Source organism: Miniopterus natalensis, chromosome 4, assembly GCF_054644295.1.
Source record: "Miniopterus natalensis isolate mMinNat1 chromosome 4, mMinNat1.hap1, whole genome shotgun sequence".
Taxonomy (NCBI): Eukaryota; Metazoa; Chordata; class Mammalia; order Chiroptera; family Miniopteridae; genus Miniopterus; species Miniopterus natalensis.
This window is the reverse complement of record NC_142084.1, coordinates 63,391,416-63,414,658: the sequence shown is the minus strand read 5'-3', so window position 1 is coordinate 63,414,658 and position 23,243 is coordinate 63,391,416. Positions and strand designations below refer to the sequence as shown.

General features: G+C 50.4%; 1 protein-coding gene across 2 annotated transcripts; it reads right to left on the bottom strand.

Annotated features, from left to right (window-relative positions):
* Nucleotides 1–1,866: 1,866 nt before the first annotated feature.
* THOP1 (thimet oligopeptidase 1) lies at nucleotides 1,867–23,172 on the bottom strand. 2 transcript variants are annotated; one of them, XM_016209773.2, is made up of 13 exons: nucleotides 23,073–23,172; nucleotides 18,764–18,976; nucleotides 15,718–15,866; nucleotides 14,475–14,582; nucleotides 12,764–12,866; nucleotides 9,972–10,132; nucleotides 8,187–8,322; nucleotides 7,349–7,715; nucleotides 6,886–7,087; nucleotides 5,076–5,262; nucleotides 4,728–4,856; nucleotides 3,785–3,921; nucleotides 1,867–3,327 (listed from the first exon to the last, which is right to left on the bottom strand). In XM_016209773.2, the coding sequence occupies exons 2-13, from the start codon at nucleotides 18,951–18,953 to the stop codon at nucleotides 3,172–3,174; spliced, it is 2,025 nt and encodes a 674-aa protein (XP_016065259.1). In that variant the 5' UTR covers nucleotides 18,954–18,976; nucleotides 23,073–23,172; the 3' UTR covers nucleotides 1,867–3,171. The 2 variants fall into 2 exon arrangements, with proteins under 2 accessions (XP_016065259.1, XP_016065258.1); XM_016209772.2 differs by lacking the exon at nucleotides 23,073–23,172 and adding an exon at nucleotides 21,781–21,907.
* Nucleotides 23,173–23,243: the final 71 nt, after the last annotated feature.

Below are 23,243 nucleotides of genomic sequence, written 5' to 3'. Positions count from 1 at the left end.
CACTGCTGGTGGGAATGCAGACTGGTGCAGCCACTGTAGAAAACAGCATGGAGGTTCCTCAGAAAATTAAAAATGGAGCTGCCTTTTGACCCTTAGGAATATATCCTAACAATCCTGAAACACTGAACCGAAAGAATATATGCACCCCTATGTTCATAGCAGCACAATATACAATAGCTAAGATCTGGAAACAGCCCAGGTGCCCATCAGTAGATGAGTGGATAAAAAAGCTGTGGGACATTCACACCATGGAATACTACGCAGCTGTAAAGAAAGGTCTCTTACCCTTTAGGACAGTATGGATGGACCTGGAGAAAATTACGCTAAGCGAAGTAAGCCAGGCAGAGAAAGGCAAACATCACATGATCTCACTTATATGTGGAATCTAAAGAACTTAATAAACTGAACAGAAATGATTCAATGACATGGAAGCATGGATCAGACTGACGAATCTCAGAGGGATGGAAGGGGGAGGGTGAGTGGAGGGGGAGAGATTAAACAAAGAACTTATATGCATGTATGCACAACCCAAGGACACGGACAATGGCTTGGAGAGGGACTGGGGAGGGGGCTGGGGTGGGGTGGGATGGGTCAATGGGGAGAAAAAGGGACATCTGTAATATTTTGAACAAAAATAAAAAATAATTTAAAAAAACCATATATATATATATATATATATATATATATATATATATATATATATATATATATACAGCAATACAATAGATTCAAATTCAAACTTAACCCTATTAAAAAATCACATTAGCACTGGCCAGTGTAGCTCCTTTGGTTGGGTGTTGTCCCCTGAACCAGCAGGTTGCCGGTTCAATTCCCAATCAAGGGCATATGTCCAGGTTTCTGGATCAGTCCTCAGTAGGGGACATGCAGGAAGCAGTTGATGTTGCACACTCTCATTGATGTTTCTCTTTCCCTCTCCCTTCCTTACTCTCTAAAAAAAATATATATATATATAAATACACACACACACACACACACACACATATATCAATCACTCGCCCTAGCCGGTTTGGCTCAGTGGCTGGAGTGTCAGCCCAAGGACTGAAGGGTCCTGGGTTTGATTTCAGCCAAGGGCACATACCTCAGTTGCAGGCTCCATCCTTGCCACCCCCCTGGTCAGGGAACATGTGGGAGGCAACCAATCAATGTTTCTCTCTCTCTCTCTTCCCCTTCCGCTCTCTGAAAAGCAATGGAAAAAATATCCTCAGGTGAGGATTTAAAAAAAAAAAAATCAATAAACTATTCTTTTAATTTTTTCTTTATTTTTTAATCCTCACTGGAGGATACTTCTCCACTGCTTTTCAGAGTAGAAGGGAGGGAGAGAGAAACATCGATGTGAGAAAGACACATTGGTTGCCTCCTGCATGATCCCCAACAGGGGTCGGGGATCTAGCCTGCAACTGGTATGTGCCCTTGGCTAAAAGTGAACCTAAGACCTTCAGTCTGCAGGCCAATGCTCTAACCACTGAGCAAAACTGGCTAGGGCAATAAACTTTTTTTTTTAATTTCAGAGAGAGAGGAACAGAAAGAGAGAAACATCGATGAGAGTCATTGATCAGCTGCCTCCTGCACGCCCCCTAGTGGGGATCAAGCCCGCAACCCCCTGGGAATCCAACTGTGACCTCCTGGTTCATAAGTTGAAGCTGAACCACTGAGCCACACCAGCAGGACTTTTTTTTTTTTTTGGTCAGATTAGCAAAAAAAATTTTGGTGTGCAGAATTTTAGTAATTAGTTTATATGTGCCATGAGATGAAAAAGGTTGAAAAGCGCTGCTCCAAGGGATCAGGTACTATGTCTACTGGCCTCTCATCTCTGCCCCCGTCCATGCCAGTCCTGCCTGAGCCACAGGCTTCATGTCCACTCTCAGCTTTGATCCTTCAGCAAGAGTCTCTCCAGCCCTGTCACATTCAGGATGCTGTTGGCCTCAAGCAGCTTCAACTTCTCTCACCCCTGAAGGGGGCAGGTGGTGCCAGTGGGACGCTGTGGGACTCTTATTAACAGGTGTGCCAACACTTAGGGTTTGCGCATGATGTTTGATACTCACCCTCCCTGTGGGGTTGTCTCAGTGGGGCCAGCTCAGGATTAGGGCCAGTGTCCACTCCATCCAAGTGTCCTCATCAAACAGTGCTTGCCAAAGCTAGCAACCTGGCAAGAGATGGACATACAGGGCCTTCCTGGTGAGAACGGCTCTGTCCCTGGCAGACGCTAACAGCTGGACTGAGTGGCAAGTAGGACAGGGCACACCTGCCTTCAGTCCTCAAAGTCATGAGGATAAGAAAGATACCAGCTCGGCTTCCAGCAGTTGTGTCCTAATCAGGAACTAGCTCCTGTCAAATAGCAATCCCACAGACTTTGGCCACCAAGCCAGAAAAGCAGCCTAGCATGGGACTTAGCACGGGACTTACCACGGGCCAAGGGCAGGCAGCCTCAGCTCCACATCAGCCAGTGCTGCACAGGGACAGGGAATTTTCCCAGAATCATGCTAGGTGAGAGGTTGGCAGGAAGAACACCTCTTGGTGAGTGATCCTGGCACCCCAGCTACACACTCCCCTCTCCTCTGCTGCACTCACTCCAACAGCTCAGCGGTATCTCAGTGACCCACACGGGTCATAATGTGGAACACACCAGAACATTCCAGTGCAGAAAGAACAGCCTTCAACTGTCTGTGTCCCCAGCCTGAGGGCTGATTGCCAAGTTCAGGGCTTAATGGGAACACCAGAACTCATCACAAGTGTGAAAACCAATGTTCCACTATTCTGTGGCAGAAAGGACAGGCGTCAGAGAACAGGCCAGCACTCTTTTTCCTTTTTTTTTAATGGCTGAATTTCAAAGAACCCATCCCTTACCTAGGACAAATTCCCAGGAAGGGGCTATATTAGTGCAACAAAGGAAGCCTTGACTGGACACAAGAGCTCCCCAGACATCTTAAGGACAAGCTCTCCTCAGCCTAGGCTGGCCACCAAGTGCGGGTCATGGACACTGGCTGTGAGAAATGACCAGCGAGAATGGCCCCTCTCTCACCCTGCCCCACCCTCCCCAGGATGCCGAGCTGGAGGCCACCATCTCCCACCCCGTTTCCAGGGTGGGAGCTAAGGCACCAGGGCAGCGGGAGCTGGAGCCCCCATCCAGGGCTGGCAGGATCCCTGGGCAGATCAGCAGGCCAGCAGCTCGCTGCCCTCCACCTGTAGGCCTTTGCTCAGGAGGAAGGCATCCTGCTTGGGGTCACGACCCAGGAAGAGCTTCAGCATGATGCTGGCATCCTCAGAGCCACCTGGTCTCAGGATGCAGCTTCTATAGTCCAAGCCGACCTGCAGAGGGGAAGAGGGGTGGGGCTGGTTAAGGGCCCTCAAATATCCCTTCCTGGTTCCCAGTGGGCCTATGGGTGCCTACATCAGCATCACAAGGGAGCACGTGCTGAGACTTCAATGGGGATCTCAGAGCGAGTGTGCAAGTGTGTGTACATGTGTGCATGAAAATGCCTGTGTGCAAGACTGCATGTGCACATGAACGTGCATGCAGGAACCTCGTCCTTCAGGACAAGGGTGGCTGAGCCTCTGCTGTGACTAAACAAAAGGATGGAAAATTGGCCAAGCCCCTAGCCCCAGAGGGTCTCAGGTGGAGCCCTGAAGGGCTAAAGGAGGGCCCAACTCTGCCCCAGGATCCTGCTCTATAGGGGCTGGCTGCACAAGCACTCAGGCCTGAGGCCAAGGACAACTGTTCTTGGTCCTAGGCAGTGGGGGGCATCATTCAAAATCTTCCCCTCACCTTGCCATTGAGGACGCCCTCCTGCTTGAAGCGCGTGTGGAACATGTCCATGGAGTACACCTCGCTCCACAGGTAGCCATAGTACTGTGCGTCATAGCCGCCCGCCAAGTGGCCGAAGGTCGCAGGCATGTTGGTCCCTGGGCAGACACATGAGGCTATTGCTATGCCCTGGCCTGATCCCTGACTCCCCATCATGAGAGGGGGCTTCAAAGCAGCCACATGAGACATACTACCCCCCACCCAGAAGGGGGAAACTGCCCTGACACTTCCAGAAAGCAGAGGCCAGGTGATTTGGCCAAAGGAACTCAATCAACCTTTGCTGCGGAGCTGCTGAAGTGCAGAGGGCTCACCTGGAGCATGTTCAACAATGCTAGCTGCCACAGCGTCAGGGTTCAACGTGGGGAGACCCTGAGGTAAGTCAAGGCTCTCTCACACAATAGAGAACATGCCTTGAATGAAACACTTTTGAAGGGTTTTTTAAATGCTCATGAAACAGTAAACCAATGCAACACTATACATTAAATCTCAATTACCTTTATGTATGTACAAGTACACACATACACTTGGAAGATACACATCAAAACCTTAACTACTGTCATCCCCAGGGTATAAAATGACTTTTCTGTACCTCCCAGGTTTTTCACAGAGCAATGTGTGGGAGGTCACCCCAAGGAAGCGCATGAAGGCGCTGTGGAGATGGAAGGGACACATAGTCAGTGAGGAAAGATAAAGCCACCCACACCAACTGTCCATCAGGCTCCACAGCTGGAGCCAACCAAGGACCTAGGAATGCAAAGCAGAAGTGAGACCATGAGCCCCCTGCTTCTCTCAGGTCAGCCAAACTTATAATCTGTCCCAACTCTCTTCATGTGGCACTAGGTCTTTTTTGACCCAGAGAATAGACCCCTAACCTCTAAGGTGGGCCGGGCTCACAAGCAGCTACCTGGTGTGGCTGGGACCCCAAGGATCTCCTGGCAGAGGCGGGCATACTCCTCAGCTGGGTCTGCGGCCTTCTGTGTGTGCAGGGCCTGGTCTACCTTGGCCAAGACAATCTGGCGCAGGTTGAAGAGACCTAGTCAGGAGGAAGGAGATGGGAGGCTGGCACTATGCTCTCCCCAATGCTCCAGTCAGGGTGGTCCAGAAATCTCCACAGGCATACTGGGGAGTCACAGGCTGCAGCATGGGCATCAAGGACTCCCCTCTTTCAGACCTCAAGGACTGAAGGATGGGGACTAGAGGTGGTCCCAGGGCTGGTGGGGGCCTCACAGAGGTGAGGTGTGGTGGGGCACACCTGTGTTGGCCTGCCGGGACTTGATGAGCTTCTCCAGCAGCTCCTGGGGGATGGCGCTGCCTGTCCTGTAGTGCTGCGACATCCTGAGCAGTGGCTCCTTCTCCCACACCCAGTTCTCCAGCATCTGCGAAGGCGCCTCCACAAAGTCACGCTCCACATGCGTCCCACTGAACATGGCAAACTCTGCCTGTGGAGACAGGGCAAAGAGCCCAGGAATGCTGTACCCTGCTCGGCCAGCTCCCACCCACCCGGCCTTATCTGGGCGCACAGGTACCTGGTACCCTAAGCACACCTCGGTGAGTGGATAACATCCTAGGCATGGGTCCTTCCTTCCCCAGACTATGATGCCTGGCCGAGGATGGGGACAACTGAGTTTCCCTGGGGAGCTGCTGGCTGATCTGTCTCAGACAGGGACACACAGGGAGATAAAGAGCACGCATGGCCCTGCTGGTCACCCAGGTTCTGTTTCCCACCCATGAAGTGAACGCTTTCAAAAAGCCTGTACCCCAAAAATGCCAAGGCCTGGAAACAGTGGAATCTGATGACAGATGTTGGAAGGTGCACTGTATTTTGTCCACTTTTGTGTCTGAAATTTTTCCTGAAAAATACCACTTGATCCACTGCAGCCAAAACCTAGGTCTGGCAGCTAACTGGCCAAACAAGCTGCTGAGTGATTTAAGGCAGCCCTGTCCTGGCCCAAGATGAAGCAGGGAATCCAGAAGAGGACACATGGCTGGTCGTTCTTATTCAGATTCCATATTTGTGAACTGTGACTCACTAAGCTTTATAGCCCCCAAATCAACACACCACGGCATTTGCATGGTCATTCAACACTGCCTTCTGGTTTCAGCTGACTGTAATGCACCCTTTTCACAGTCTACTGAGTGCCCTGTTTGTTGCACATTTCTGGTTTTGTGGGTGATTTCAATGTTCAAAATGGCCCTCAAATGTGGTGCTGGCTAGTGACCTTGAGTAAAAGAAGGCTGAGGGCCCAGAATACCCAGGTGAGTCCTTTCTCTGCCACTGAGTGCCTATTTGGGGAAGTTACTTCAACTTCCTAAGCCTCTGTGTCTCCATCCAGAGGGGACAGCACCCCTGGACCTCCTCACTGGGCTCAGTGAGTGTTCAGTGAGCCAGGCTCTGTGTCTGGGTCCTGCAGCCTGTGCTCTGGCTGTTATCGCTGGCTTTCACAGGGTCCTGCAATATTTCTTAATGTGAGCTAACAGGTGAGGAGGCTGGCATGCACACCATTCTAGGCATGTTACATCTGTAATTATCTTCACTAATCTAACAACTCTCTGAGAGCTATTATGGACTGATTGTGTCCCCCCAAAATTCATACACTGGAGTCCTAACCCCCAGGACCTCAGAATATGACTATATTTGGAGATGGGATCTTTAAGAGGTGATTAATGAGGTCACTAGGGTGAGCCCTGATCCAATACAACTGTGTCTTATAAGAAACAGAGATCAGGACACAGACACACACAGAGGGACAACCATATGAGAACATGTGAAAAAGATAGCATCTACACACCAAGGAGAGAGACCTCAGAGAAACCAACCCTGACAACATATTGACCTCAGACTTCTAGCCTCCAGCACCAGGACAACATACATTTCTGTTGTTTAAGCCACCCCTGTGGGGCTTTGTGATAGAAACTGATACAAGAGGGTATTACCATATCCATAGTAATGTCACATGAAGAATCCAACATGGAGAAAACTGCCTCCAGGCCCACTAATCACCAGGTGTAGGTGGGCACCCCTGCCCTTCCAACCCCCATCCAGACCCTGGCCCCTTGCCCACCTGAGAGCAGAGCTGGTGCATCACATGCCCAAACTCATGGAAGTAGGTCTCCACCTCATCATGCTGCAGCAGGGAGGGGGCGTCTGGGGTGGGCTTGGTGAAGTTGGCCACCATGGCCGCAATGGCGATCTGGCGGCTCCCATCCTGACGCAGACAGCCTGGCTGCAGGCCAAAGCAGGCTGCGTGCCCATACTTGCCTTCCCTGGAGAGTGTTGGGGGAGAAGGGGGGGCGGGCAGGGTCAGGCCTGGCTGGGGCTGTCTGCTCTGCTTGCTGACTGGCCAAGGGGTAGTGACCCCAGGCCGTTCCCCAATTCTGCCACTCCTTGACCCTGTATCCCTCAATCAACCCATCTGCCAGCTGAGGCTAATAGACACACTGAAGGGCTCTCAGCAAAGGAGTGAGCACCCACATCCCAAATGGTATGAACACTCCCTCCACCCTCCCGCCCCAGCTTACACGCACCGGGGGTAGAGGTCCAAGTAGAATTTCCCGATGACTGTTCCTGAGGCCGTGTCCCTTACTGAGTATAGCTTCACATCTTCGTGCCACACTGTTGTGTGCTCCTCCAGGTCAAAGGTCAGCCCCAGCAACTCCTGGTAGATGCCCAGCAGCCCCCTGGTGACCACCTGCATAGGGAAGTACTCCTTGAGCAGGTTCTGGTCCACATTGTAGCACGTCTCCTCCACCTGGTTCATGTAGTAGCGCATGTCCCAGGCATTGATCCGCCCATCGAAGTCCAGGCCCCGCTTCTCACACTCGGCCTTCTTCAGCTCCAGGATCACTGCCCGCTCCTGCTCCCCAAGGGGCTTTAGCTTCTGGGCCAGCTCGTCTGGGGGTACAGAGGGGAAAGACAAGACTACCTCCCTGCAGCAGGCACACCAAAGCTACCCATGCTCACCCCCGCCACAGCCAACTCCCAACACGCTGACCTTAGCTTTCTCTAGCTGTCTGGGCCCTGGTGCCCCACGTGGGAAGGATGGGCCTGAGACAAAAAACTGACGGAGGCCAGCGCCATATCACCTCACAGCAGCCCCAGGAGAGGTCATAGGTCTCATTTCACAACAGCCACATGTGAGTTGCTTGTCCAGAGCCTCACACCCAGAAGGGCGGGGCTGGGCCAGTTACAGGCCCTGCCTTGGAGCCCCAATGCTCATTTGTTAGATTAGGATCTCTCAGGTCAAATATAGGGGTCAGAGGAGTCATCAGGACGCCCACCTCAGGGCGGACAGAATAGAGCTCTCAAAAGCACCATCTTGTCACCATCAAGAACAGCACACGGGAGTGGAGGAAGGCCAGTTACCTAGGAAAGTGGCCACTGTCTGGCTGGTCTTGGCCATGTTCATCTCCAGGACGTAGTCAGCATGCGTGCTGAAGCCCAGCAGGCTGGATTTCTGGGCCCGCAGGGTCACCAGCTCTCTGAGGATGGCACAGTTCTCCTGGAACCAACAAGTGAGCAGGCCTGTGGGTGCCACTCCCACCACGTGGGGATCCCAGGCCAGTATCTTGCTACCCTAATGGGTCTCAGCAGCTGCAGGGCTTCTCAGGCCCCTGGTTGGCACAGCTCTGCAACATCTACTTTCCCTCCCCCCTCCTGCCCTTGACCTAGATCTCTACACACTTGGCTATAAGCCCTCAGATCCCTTTTGGAAACAAAAGGGTGTGAACAGTGAAGGGTTCTGAAGCTGAGTGGAATGCAGTGTTGAGACTGGGGCTCTCCAGGATGGCCTCCAGGGGGGCACTGCGCACTGGGATGCCCCCATTGAGCAAGGCCTGGTCCAGGGCTCAAGGCCGCACCACATCTCTACTGGGACCTCAGAGCAGCCGACCCAGCCAACCAAACTCATGGGGCCAACACAAAATGAAACCTGTCTGATTCATTTGCAAGGAAAGACAGAGGTGCATTCAGAACAGAACACTCCTGCTGGCACGACTGGTCCACAGGAAAACAAATTATGACTGGGAAGTTGAGTGGAGAGCTTTCAGTCACATGAGGGGACTCAAGGCTGGTGGCCAGCAGTGCCAGGCAGCATGCCATATCCCCTGGGGCCTGGAACTCTGCCTGCCCCCAGTTCTTCCTCTCAGGTCAAGTCTGGGGGACAGGATGGGAATGAAGACAAGAGGGTGCCAACCCCTATCCAGTCCTGAGCAGCCAACAGGTCTGTGGCTCAAGCTCTTGACATTCTAAATTCACTGCTGACCTGGATAAAGCAGCACACCCCCATCAGAACTGCAACTCTTGACTCTAGGACAAGACAAGACACCTCCATTTCTAAAGGCCGTCAGTGACCACCTGTGTGTGCACTGCCTCCTCCAGGGCTACATCTCAGATTCTGTTGTGGAAACCCAAGTTATCTTCAGACTAAAGTGGTCTGTCTTCAGTCCAGAAAGTGGAGAACAGAAGATTTTGCCACATGCACTTCCTGTTGCCCTGTGACCTCCAGCTTGTGGCTCCTTTGTGCAGGCCACATGAGCACCAGTGACGTCACAGCAGGGAGCATGAAGGGATCCCCTCCCACCACCCCATCTGTTTGAGAGGCTAAACAGGAGTTGTTCGGAGGCCACACTGGAGTGTGGACACAAACACAAGCGCCCATGTGGGAATGGACATAGTGCTGAGGCGACACCCAGGGCCATGGCCAGAAGCCCAGGCCCCACACAAGCTGCTGAATAGCAGAGAGCAAAGCCAAGTGTTTGAGTTTGGGAAATGAAAAAGCCACTTAAAGCTAAAGCAGAGGCATGGGAGACAGCTGAAGAAAAGAGGACGTCGGGATTTATGTGGAAGCAGATGCACAACAGGAGCAGCATAAGTTTGGGACAGACGCTCTAACTCCTGCTCTGTGTGACCCTGGGACAGAGCCAGACCCAGTGGGATGATCTACAGGCACCACCAAGTTCACTGAGGGCCTCCCCGGTCCCAGGACCTAGCCCAGTAGACAATGGGTGATTCTTTGCAGGCACAGCCACTGAGACAACTCACACCGGCACTGAGCAGACAGACCAGCACTGCCAGGTTCCAGACAAGAATTTCGAGGACAGACCCCTCAGGCGGATTCCCCACAGCCAGACCCTGGCACCATCTTCTCACCTCCTTGCACCGACAATTGAAGGCTTCCTCCACTTTCCTTCTCGTCTCAGGTACGTGGCATTTCTTCAGGAGGGGAAAATAGTGAGGGTACTTGAGGGTGACTTTGAATTTCTCATCCTCAGTCTTTTCCAGAGAGTTCAGGAAGTCCTCAGGAAGCCCTCCTATGAACCAAATTAGGGGGGCTTTTAAAGGCCAGTACACAGACAAGGTGGGAAGGGGTGGGCTAGGAACGGGAGCCAGAAGGGAGCACCAGGCTCGGTCTCCCCTCCACATTCTGGGATTCTGGCTGCTCATCCCCCAGCCTGAACCCCAAAGTGAAGATATCAAGGACTTGCCCACCTCAGAAATCTGCTACCATACGCATCAGGACTCCCTTGAGGAAGAAAAGCTAGAGTCAGCTGGACCCTTGGACAGGGTGGGCTTCCCAGGGCTGCAGTCTCCTCCTGTGTCCTTTCTCAATAAATGACACCAAATGAACAGAAACTACCTGGCAGCCCTGACTATTGGACAGCAACCCCCATCCCAGAGGACCACACTGCTGCTACAGCCTCCCACCTGGTCCCCTGCTCCTGACCTGTTCTTCCATGACATAGATCTGCCCTTTGGACTGGGCACCTTCAGGCTCCCACCTCACGGGGAAAGGATGGAATGAGCCTAGAACATCTTGTGCCAAAAAGAAGGTGCTCAAAGACTAACAGGGACATGGCAAGCTTGAATTAGCCCCTTGAAGTCAAACTGGGACAGTCTGAGCATCAATGTCAGTAGTGACAGCGGTAGACTATAACCCATTGAATAAAATAGGATTATAGTGCACACTATATAGATAAATCAATAAATAAGTGGGGGGAAGGAAAAGCTCTGACTTATGAGAAAACCAACTAACAAATGAACAAAGATTGATGGAGTTAGAAAGTCACCCACAGGGTCTACGGCCATACCACCCTGAACGCGCCTGATCTCGTCTGATCTCAGAAGTTAAGGGTTGGGCCTGGTTAGTATTTGGATGGGAGAAAGTCACCGATGGATGCTATAACCAGTGAGTGGAAATGTGATAAGCAGAGGTCTCAAAGCTTCTCTTGAGAAATTGCTGATTATGAAGGGAAAACTGGTAATGTTATAATGGTGACACCTGGCAGACAATCACCTAATCAAGTGATTAAGATTCAGGAAAAAAAAAAAAGGAGAGATACATCATCTACATTTTTGTAAAATAACACCAAGTATCTCTTTTGCAACCAGAAAAAAACAAGTGCCACAATTTTGCTCAACCAGACCTGCAGCAGCGCCAGACCTTGCCAGACTCGCCAGACATGTCCCAGCCACTGTTACTGCCCCCATCCAGCAAGACACGGTCTCTGAGGCTAGGCTGGGCAAACAATAATCTGCTCCACGTGCTGGGATTCCAGCTGCCCACACAGGAGGCCAGTCTGACACAGCGAGGCCCTTGGGCTGGACAAACAGACAGCAAAGCAGTCCCATGGACAGTGAGGTTGAGCAGATTGGTTTGCTGAATTCCAAAGACCTGGGATGCCCCCTTGGCCAGGAAACACAGCAGCTGTTCTTAAATGTCAGGAGCCACATAATGGAACTTGCTGCCTGGGACACAATGAATAAGGGGGAATGAATAAGAATGAGGGGTGGCAGGGTATAGGGCTGATCAGTCTGTAAGCACTTGTTCCAAAAAACACATGTCCATGGGTCTCTGTGTAGTGCAGCCACCTTCAATGAGAACCGTGAGTCCTGGCCACCTTCAAGGCAAAGGCTATTGGACTCAGAGCTGGATCATACGTAACATGACCCCACATTGCACTACACACAACTAGTTAGAATACACAGCCTCATCAGAGCCCCTCACAGGATGCAGCACAGCCACTGGCCTGGTTTTAAAAACTGTCAATGTTGGGAAAGATGGGAAAAAGTCTGCAAAAGGCTGAGGAACTGTTCGACAGGAAAGGAGCCTGGCAAGACACAAAAACTAACTGGATCCCGATGGGAGAGAGAGAAAACCCTGGAGAGAGCTGATGTGGGGAAGCCCATCTGCACTCTCCACAAAACTGTTCTCTGTTCTGTTTCCTGAGTGCGAGACCTACACCAATGATGCAGGAGAATGTCCCTATTTCTGCTGAAGTGTCACGAGGCTGACAAGTAACTCTCCAAGGTTCAGAAACAATACACATACAAGTATCAACAGGAAGGAGGGGAAGCAGACCACTAGCAGAAGGTGAGGATAGGTGAAGTGCGCAGGGCTTTCCACAGCACCATTCTTATAATTTTCGCATAGGTGAGAAACTTTTCAAAACAAAACATTCAGGGAAAGAGAAGTAGAGAAAAGAGTAAAAACTAGAAAGGACACCTAAGCCCCAACACTTCAAAATTTCCATGTACAGCCAGGCTTGGGAACCACTAACTCAGTCTATCCCCTTCATTTTGTAAGATTTTAAAAAATAAAAATAATAATGAAGGGTAGGGTGTGGATCTCAGAGGTGACCTCCCAAATGACTCACTGGCAAGGCCGAGTCTGCTACCCGCTGCTCCCACATCCTTGCCCAGGCTCCTGCCACTGCCTCAAGACATCTCCCATCAGGGTCAGAATCTCAATAGACAGAACACAGCCATCTCCAAGGAAGGATCTAGAACCTTAGTTTCCAAAACACCGAATGCTCTGGAATGGTCAGACAAATGCCTCGACCTCCAAGGGAGGAGGCAGTGGCCCTGGAGGGTCTCCCCAAGACCATGACCCTGAGACTGTGGCTGTCAACATGGCTACCTTTCCCACACAGCCCACCACGTACCCAACTCCTCTCGTGTAAATGGCAGGAAGGTCGTGTCCTCATTCAGGTTCTTATTGAAGTCAATGCACAGGAGACTCAGCTTCTTCTTTATGCCTTTGATTTTCTGAAGGAGAGAAGAGTCGTAAAGGGGAGCACCACCCTTAAGATACCCCCAGGGTTGGGGCTCCCCCTGACAGGAAAAGAGGCAGATAAGGTAGGAAAAACAAGGGGTTTTTGGAACAAGCACCTGTCTGCTGTGCTGAGGAACCTTGTGACCCAAGGACTCAAGGGGTGTCCTTATCTATTTGGGTTCCTGGCCAAAAGCATTCTGGACCCACCGTGCTACTGAGGAATTATCCCCAGAGTCTGCAGCTTAAGCTTTTGGACATCTAAACAGAGTTCAATGTTCATCTTTTCAGGGTCCATCTGGTTTTTAGAAACAGTTAAAAATCGACCCATCTGGATGAGGGAGTGACACAGGGGCACAAAGTAAGTGCCTGGGCCCAGGGTGTGAGTCCTTTGGAAACCCCAGCGCTGCCTGGTATGGGAGAAGAGGGAACAAGGGTAAAGGCAGACACCACACTTATCAACCACAGGACTGGGAGCAAGTGTCGCCCTCTCGGCCTCAGTTCCTAGCTGGAAGACAGGGGACACCTGAAATGTGTATTTGGACTTGGCCTCGTTCCTGACACATGGCTCCTAAAACCCTTGGCATTTGCTAAGTGAAAAAGCAAGTGAAAAAGGTCCAGGGGCACAAAAGTGACAGGAGCCCCTTGCAACCACAGCTGAGTTTATGTTAATGAGCCCACTTTCGAAAAGCCCCAGAACCACAGGATGGGTCGAACTTTAGTCCTACCTCATTCCTCACCTTCTGGGAGGGGAGAGGGGCTGGAGGTTGGAGGTTGAAATCAGTCCCCAAGGGTGAATGATTTAATCAATCATGCTTATGTAATGAACCCTCCCAAAAGGATGGGGCTCAGAAAGCTTCCCGGGTTGGTGAACACATGTAGATGTGAGAAGCATACCTAGGGAAGGCATGGAAGCTCCAAGCCTCTTCCCCTTACCTTGGCCTGTGCACTTCTTCCATCTGCTATTCCTGAGTTATGACCTTTTACACTAAACCAGTGATCTTGTGAGTAATGGGTTCCTCTGAGTTCTGCAAGCCGCTTTAGGAAATTAATTGAATCTAAGGAGGAGGCAATGGGAACCTCCAATTTACAGCACAGGTAACAACTTGGAGTCTGAAATAGGGGCAGTCCTGTGGGGTTGAGCCCTGAACGTCTGGGACCTGATGCCCTTTCCTGGTAGACAGTGTCAGGACAGAGTTAAAGTGTAAGGCACCCAGCTGGTGTCAGAAAGTTCCTTCATGTGAGATCCTCACACATCTGGTGTCAGGAGTGAAGCCGTGCTGTAGCACTGTACTGAGGGTGGAGGAGTAAGTTTTTCCTTAATACTATCGCAGCAAACTCATGGGGATAACTGGATAAGGTGGGACGCAGGGAGGTACCTGATTCATCCTGCACTCTCCTTTGCTGAGGGAGCCCTGTCATCCTGGGGAAGCCCCTCATGATGCTGGAGAACTGAGAGCAGATCAGGTGCAAAGAGAGAGCTGCTTTAGACAGACCTCCCACCACAGAGTTCAGGCAGCAGCAGATGGCATCAGGCCAGAGGCCGGGCCCTCAGATGGGCACAGGAAGGCATGGGCCCCCCTGCCCTCAGAGCTGGTACTCACTTCTTGAGTTTCCTCTGGCAGGTGGAGCCCATTCCTTCGGCCAAGCTTGATCAGTCGTTCCAGGTACCGCAGTGCCTCTGGCCTCAGTGAGTCCTTTTGAACTTTTTCCTAGAATAAGAAAATCAAATTTCTGTTTACAGTGAAAAAATCATGAATAGCGCCAAAGGCTGGGAGGCAGCGAAGAGACCGGTTCACTCAGATGTTGCTGAGGTTAGGTAAAATAGTGCAGCCACTCTGGAAAGCAGTTTGGTGGTTTCTTGAAAAAAGAGGCATACAATGACCATATGACTCAGCAACTGCCCTCCTGGGCATTTAACCCAGAGAATGAAGCCATAAGTCCACAAAGAACCTGCACCCAGAAGCTCACTTACTGGCATAGCACAAACTGAGACCAGCCAGAAGGCTTGCACAAGTGAGCACTCCCACAGGAATAAGGTGAGGGGACAATACCCCACTTGTGGAATTAACTTGGGTTCTGCAAAATGTTACCTTAGGAAAATCAGACATAGTGTAGATGAGATCCCTTTGAATAATTTCTCACAACTGCATGTGAGCCTACAATTGTCTCAATAAGAATTTCAATTAAAAAACCAAAACAGTTGTGCATCCCCAGGCCTGTGCCTGCACACGCACCAAACCACATGGGAATGTCTTCCTGATCCTGAGGCCGACATGTCGGCACAATCGAAGGGAAATGGATAAGCGGGATGGAGAGCATCTGTAGTCATCTCTATGAACCCTCTGCCATCATCAGCAAAGGTTCCCATTCCTGCTGAGAGGTACACAGGCTGGAGATAGAACCCACATTCGTGCTGCGTCACCCAGCACACATCGCTCAACCCTGCTCACCTCACGAGGGAAACAGGACATTATCTCTGAGAAACACCCAACAAGGTCAGAAAAGTGCAATGACATGGTGGATATGGGAAAGATGTAACAAGTCCTAGGTTGTCTGTCATTTTTTAAATGCTTTTTTAAATTCTGGCAAAATAAACATAAAATTTACTACCTTAACCACTTTCAAATGCACAGCTCAGTGGCATTAAGTCCATTCACACTGCTATGCAGCCATCCCTACCATCCATCTCCAAAACTCTTTTCAGCTTTCTGCCTTTTAAAGTTTGGGGAGCAAAATGGTCCAGTTGGAACAGGTGTCAGCCCACTGGTGCCCCTGGAGAGACGGGCCTGCTCCCGGATTTCTACCTGCTGTGTGCCTGGTGGTGTGTCCTCACAGCATCCTCACCTGCAGCCAGACGATCCTCTGGTACACATCCTGCCTCATGCTCATCTCCACATCAAACTCAGACAGCTTCTTGTCTGCCTCTGTGCTGGCTGTGCGAATGTCCTTGGATGGAGAAACATGCTGGGGGAAGTCAAGGATATTCCTCTGAACTAAAATGGGGAGACAATGAGACAACTGTGAAAATGGATACTGGGTAGAAACCAGCAAGTGCTAGACCTCACATCCCAGGCACAGAACTCATCCCTGTATGTTGATTTGTTCAGTGAACGTTCTCCACACTGGGCTGGGCACCGGAATAGAGAAATGAGCACTGTCACCCATGTCCCTAGGACCTCAAAGTTCAAATAGACACAAATTTAGCTCATGATACTCCAAGCCAAGGAGGATTATAACAGGGAAGTATGACAAGACCAGGAGAGGCTGAAGGGACTCCATTCTAGAAAAAGAACCATGGCTGCTGATGGCTCTTTTATTTATTTTACTTATTTATTGATTTTGAGAGAGAGGGAAGGAGAGGGAGGAGGGGGAAGGGAGATGGAGGGGGGAGGGGGAGAAAGAGACATCAATTTGTTGTTCCACTTATTTATGGTTGATTCTTTATTTTTATTGATTCAGGGTGGGGGGAAAGGAACACTGATCTGTTATCCCACCTATCCACACAGTCACCATTGATTCTCTCTCTTTTTTTTTTTTTTACCGGTTGATTCTTATATGTGCCCTGATCAGAGATCAAACCCGCAACCTTGGCGTATTGGGATGACACTCTAACCAACTGAGCTACCTGGTCAGGGCCCTGATGAATTTATTTTAAATTCACAAATGATTTTATAATTTACATACCACATTCACACTTTGTTAAATAAAGAAGGGAGTAGCTATAAAATCATAAATTTTAATACAGACTCACGTGACCCAGCAATTCCATCCCTACATATTCACCCACAAGAAATGAAAACATAGGCCTGGCCGGGCGTGGCTCAGCGGTTGAGCATCAACCTAGGATCCAGGAGATTGAGGTTTGATTCCTGGTCAGGGCACATGTCCAGGTTGCGGGCTTGATCCCCAGTTGGGGGGCCATGCAGGAGGCAGCCAATCAATGACTCTCTCATCATTGATGTTTCTGTCTCTCCCTCTCCCTCCCTCTCTCTGAAATCAATAAAGACATATTTAAAAAAAAAAAAATGAAAACACAGGTCCATACAGAAACCTATGCACACATGCTCACAGCATCAGGATTCGTAATAACCACATAGTGAAAATAACCCAAATGCCCAATGACAGATGAATGGATAAACAAACGTGATCTATCCACACAGAGGAATATTCCTCAGCCAGGAAAAGGACTGAAGCACTGACACTCACTACAACATGGATGGACACAACGCTCAGTGAGAGGAGCCAGGCACAAAAGGCCACATATTGTGTAACCTCATTTATGTGAAATGTCCAAAACAGACAAATCCGGAGACAAAGTGGATTCTCGGTTGCTGGGAGAGGGGAAAGGGGCTTCTTTTGGGGGAGGTGACAAAAATATTCTAGAACTAGATAATGGTGATAGTTGGACAACACTGCAAATATATTAAAAACCACTGGGATATATGCTGTAAATGGGTGGAAAAATAGCACACACTTTGCATTGGGGAGACCTGAATTCAAATCACAGCTTGGTCACTTCCATTGTCTGGGCCTATGAAATGGCACCTGGTCTGGGTGCATCTCACTGCACCATGAAGACCTCTGAGGGTGGGATAAGGACTGACCTGCTCAGCTGACTTGTATCAAACAGTGGGACCCTGGGTAGGCCTGATGCCAGCTGCCCAAAAGAGAACAGTGAAAAAAAAGGACAGAGCCAGCCTCTGGGTTTGGGATTTATAGACTGACATGCACTGAGTGTAACATCAAAACAGTGCAGAGTGAGGGATTAATCTAGGCAGCCGGCACAGGAAGGTGGGGCCAGGGAAGGGGTTCCTGTGATCACAGATCAGTCTGACATCCATTAAAGCAGAGGGTGAGAACTCCAGGCTAAGAGGGAAGTGAGCAAGTGCAAAGCCATGTGGCTAGGCAGACAGCCCAGGGAGAGTGAGGAGGGCTGAAAGTGCACGGCTGAAGGCCACAACCAGGACTCTGGCCTCCAAGAGCACCACAAGTCAATTTTGGTTTTCCTTAAAATTACTCTGGCTACTGAATGGAGAACAGGGTAGAGTGACACCTGATAAGTGGGAATTACCATCCTTCAACCGTTGAGTGCCTCCTGTGAGAGAGAAGAGGGGGAAACTGAGGCCCATCTGCCCAAAGTGGGGAAGGGGAGGCAGAGGCAAGATGCAGAACCCTCACCTCTCGGCCCACCTCTCTTTGCCAGAACACCAGCAAAGCTGACACAGTGAGGCCTCAGGGATACATGAGGATCCTGTAGCAGGGATTCTCAATAGTTCCCCAAAAAAATGACTTTTGCTAGAGATTTGGGGTCAGGGGGTTTCCTGGCTCAGGATGCTTCACCTCGAGACTTCCCTTGATTTTTTGTCCCCATGCTGTCATCCTCTACAAAGGGGCTCCAGGAAGCAGATGCCATATCTATTTAACTGAGCACCTCACTCCTCCCAAAGGAAATAGGCAGACCCCAAAGAGGAGAGAAAAGCCAGCTGGGGGGGGGGGGGTGGCATCAGGTTACACAAAGTGCAGGGGGAGGCCTCGGGAGAAGAAAAGTAAGAGGGCCAAGTTCAGTTCTCAGTTCAGTTCTCAAGAGAGAAAACAAATACCCCCTAGGACTAGGAAAGGAGTGAGAAGGGCTCCAATTTCAAGGCAGGCACCTGAGCTGGATCTCAGAGAGGGGTGCTGTTGTCCCCTCTGGGCCCTCAGATGACATGCTTGTGAGGACCGACTGTCCCAGGTGGCAAAGTGGAGCAGGGCGCTCATGGGAATGGACCACACCTGCTGGGTACCTTTACCCTCGCCAGCACGTTTACCCACCATGACCCCAGGGGATGGGTGGCCCCTCCCCAGGGTAAGGGTCCAGGAGCTCCCTGCCCAGATCCTGACCTGGACCTACCTGTGTAGGACACCTCCACATCAGCCAGGGCCTTGAGCGTACTCTCGTAGGACACATCCTCGAACTTCAGAGAGCCCACCTGGTCATACACGCGCTTGGTCTGCTCCATGAGCTCTGTCGTGAGCTCTGCTATTTGTTGGGCACTCAGGTCCCATCTCAGGTAGTTCACCACAGAGCAGGGGGCTGCCATATCCAGGGCATCTCCTACACAGGCTACACAGAGGACAAAACTCCATACCAAGCATCTGCTTCACATCCAGAATTCTAGAATTAGGGTCAGAGTAACTAGGTGGGAGAGAGGGGAATGAGGAACAGGAGAGGACCACTGTGTCTCTGCAGATGAGCAAGGCCCAAAGGTTTTGTGGGGATGCACAGGTTAACCAGTCCTCTAGAGCACATGATTCTGCTCCCCAGGGGACAATGGATGATGTCTGGGGACATTTGTGGTCACCAGGACTGGAAATGCTACTGCATCAAGTGGGTAGGGGCCAGGGATGCTGCTCAACACCCCACAGTGCTCAGGATGGTCCCCTCACAGAGTGACCTGGCCCCAAACATCAAGTGTGGTGAGGTGGACATTTGGTATACACCTGCATTTCACTCAAAGAATAATTTAATTACAAGGTGAAACTCCCAACCTCCCTGGATGTAAAATGTGACATTTGCACTGTATTACCTTTCTAAAGTAGGGGGAAAATCCTGATTATTGAAATATCCCTAGCCCTGAGAGCTTTTGGATAAGTGACTGTGGTCTGTACTAATAGAAGTCACTTGACAACTTCCGTGTAAGGTTCAGAGTGTAAGATGTTTTGCCCTCTTTCCCTCTGAATTCTGACAGTTCTGCACTCTGCATCCCATTTGCCTGTTTTATGGGTGGGAATCCTGAGATTTGGAGCATTCAAGTCTCCTGCCACAATGATCCCACAGCCAACAAGTGGCAGAGGTGGGGTTCATACCCAAAGTCTGATTCCACTCCCACACTGTGAACTGGTATACTGTACTCGCCCCACCTTTGTAAATCTGCACATCTGGTTGTCAGGACTTCCTGTCCCCTTCCCAGGGCTCCACCTTGCAAACCTTTCATCAAGTTCAAACCTCTCATCAAAGTCTACACCTGCCTGATTTTGCACAGCCCATGAGCTAAAAGTGATTTCACATGGGAGGTAGTAGTATGTGGCAGCCAAGTCTAAACCATGTGCCCCTTATAGAGCAGTTTGCTGACCCCTGATCTACATTGTCCACACACTACTGGGTCCTATACAGTAGGTTTTGCCAGCTGATTTTGCCAACTGCTATGCCCAGCCACACTGGCCTTCAGTCTCCAGGGCTTTCCTGCAGCTTGTCTTCTCTGCCCTGAGGCCCTGCCCTGCCAGTCTTCCCTTCCACATTCCTTTCTCAAGGAGGCCCTGCCATGGCATTCCTATAGCACCTGTAGGTCTGGAATGGCTACACCTGTCCCAAATTACTTGTTGAGTTAATGAACAGGGTGGGTGTGGAATGTGTCATAAACAAGAAGGGGCTGCTCCAGGAAACACCCAGCTTTGTGCCTCATTTTCCCCTTCTGGCCAGCCAGGAGTTGAGCAGGGCCAAAGTGGTCCTGGACTCCCCATCTTGTGAACACTGGGGACCTTTGAAAGGTGTGCTAGCTCGGACCTGTATTGGTATCTTTGGGGTAGGGTTTTTGAACAGCACTATTAACATTGGGGGCTGGGTCATTCTATGGGGTAGGGCCGTCCTGGGGATTCTGGGGTGCTGAGCAGCATCCCTGGTCCCCAATCCGTTCGATGCCAGGAACATTCCCAGTCATGACAACCATAGATGTCCCCATTGCCCAGGGTCTCCGAGGGTGGTACAATCATCCTAGCTGAGGACCACTGATATACACTAAGAAGGAAAAAGCTTTTAAGTCAGCACAGGTCAGATTTTCTAGCCAAAAGACTGCTGCGAACTTCGGGGAAATCTTTCTATTTGCAGAGTATTTTAAATTTCAGAAGTGCCAAAAAGGGACTGTAGGTCTGTATTAATTTGGTGGTAAAGAAGGGCTCTAGGAGCTCAGGAAAGGTGGGAGATCCATGTGAGCTGGAAGTGTCAGAAAAACTTCCTGGAGGAGCTAGAATTTGAAAAAATTCAAATGCACATGCATTCATTCATTCCATAAATATTTACTGATTACCATCTATGTAACCGGTCCCCAAGCTAACAATCCTCCAGCAAACAAGGCAGACAACATTCTCTGCCTTCCTGAGTCCTCCATAACCCTAGTTGTAATTATTATCATTAATACAATTATCAACATCACCATCATAATGAACTGGCGAAAGAATTGGGGAAGGATAGACGGACGGGCAAGGGAAAATTCCGGGAGGCACTACACAACCTGGGCGATTTTCTAAAATACAGTAAACAAGTCACATCGCTCCCAATGAAAACCTGTCCATAGCACCCATTTGCCCTTAAAATAAAAGCTGTCCTCTAGCCAAAATGACGTATTACTCTCCCAAATAAGTTACCCCTGTTCCTGCCTCCCGGCTTTTGCCCTCACGGTCACAGCCAACTTGGATGTTCCTCTGAGGTCTTGGCAGAGAGAGGCTTGTCCCCATCGAGTACAGGCTGAAATGCCACCTCCTCCCAGAAGCCCTCCAGGATGCCCTCTCTAAAAAGTGCCACCAGCCCCGGCACTGACCACTCTCTAAAGCCCTCGCTAGCTTCTTTGCTTGCTGAACGTCTGTCTCCCGCTCTGGAACAGCATCTAGGACTCATAGTCTCTCCCAGAGTCCACCTCAGAACCCGACCCGTCCTTAGCAGAAGGCACATGAAGTTGGCTGAATGAGTGAGGCGCTCGAAAAGCTGGTTCATTCATTCTGCCACCGAGGAGACGAGGACCCCTCTCCAAGGCCCTAGTCACTAGAGGGTCACTGGGCTCCGCTCTAAGGCCCAAGTCAAGACCCCCAAAGGCACGAGGGTGCAGGAGGCGCCCAGGTCCCGCGAGCGGGGCCGCACCGAAAGGTGGCTGGTACCTGCTGGGGGCTTCATGGCGGGCCGGTGTCTACCGCCGGCCTCCTTCTCCACCTGATCCGCGTGGGGCCGCCTCAGCTGCCGGGGCCAACCAACTCCGTCCGCTCAGTGGACGCCACCGTCACCACTAAGGCACCCACCGCCCGCGCGCCCACTGAACGCTGGGAGGGCGCGTGCTCCCGGGGGTAGGGCGCACGCGCGCCTCAGCTCCACCCACAGTCCGAGCCCCTCTCGGCTCCTTCCACCCACACTGCGCACGCGCGAGCCACTGGGGCGAAAGAGACAGAGCGAGGCAGCTGGCGCGTCTGAACGTTTGCGGCTCTCTGCCAGTACTTTGCCTGGGCTTCTAAGTCCCCGGGTTAATTTGTACCTGCCTCCTTTCTACCTTAAAAAAAAAGAAAAAGAGAAACGTAAGTAATTAAGTACCACCAAGGAAGCCTCAATAAACGGATCCAGAACTTCTAACAATAGGTGTTTTGGAAGAGTGCAAGTAACCTGACCTATATCTAGTGCTGCCGGTTAAAACAAAATCTTGAACCGCCTAAGGCACCCAGAAAGAAAATTTTACTAGAATTAAACTTGCAAAAAACTCCCACCTCTTTTATTTCTGCAGAAGAAATTAAAATAATCCATGGCGTTAAATATGCGTGCGTTTTAAATAGGATAAAAATGAATCGGAAGAACCCTTCTGGCAACTTTTAACATTAGTGGAGGGCAGTTCTGAGTCATCCTAGGGAATTTCTCATCACTCTGTATTAAGCACACCAAGTTTAATTCTACTTTAGTCTTCATTTTCACTGTTCGCTGTACCTGGAGTGTTTTTCCTCATCCTCCAAACCCGCATTTAAAAAGAGGCCCTCCTTAACCATCCCAGCCAACTTATCTCCCCAGTCACGATCACAACACCCCATATTTCTTCATAGTCCTTCCCATTAAGTGAAATTCATTAATTTATGAATTCATTAGTTTACTATTTTATAATTCGTCTACCCCAATACAAAATAATGAGAGCAAACACTTTGCTGGTCTTTACAGTTAGTTTGCAATAAATACTTGTTGACCACTAGGCACCTACTGTGAACAATTTCTGTATTCCTTTACGTAGTATGGATTGAATGAACGAAAGAATGCGTTTGCTGGTGAGTGGGTGAATGAGTAGGTGAATAAAGGAACTAAGATAATGGATAACAGTTGTTCCCATTCACAGAGCGCCGATGACGGCTCTGGGCACCAAAGACCCAAATGCAGCTGCACCACGTGGCCGGCTATGCACCATGTGACCGGCTCCACCTACCAGCAAGGAATCAGTCACTGTCCTACCGTGCACCGTTCTAGAGGACAAGTCCATTTTGATTCGGTCGCAGAGGTCAGCTGCCCTAAGGACCAGCTCGTTCCCGCCTCTAAATTGCGTCACTTCCCCCACTTCTGCCTGGACAATTGATGCGCCTGCGCAGAATGAAAGCCG

Excerpts from the sequence above, each read along its gene's own strand:
- THOP1 (XM_016209772.2), bottom strand. Across the intron at positions 10,133-12,763 it reads ATTTACACGAGAGGAGTTGG|GAGGGCTTCCTGAGGACTTC; the intron begins GTACGTGGTGGG and ends TTTGGTTCATAG. Across the intron at positions 3,922-4,727 it reads TGGGGTCCCAGCCACACCAG|GGACCAACATGCCTGCGACC; the intron begins GTAGCTGCTTGT and ends GTGTCTGCCCAG.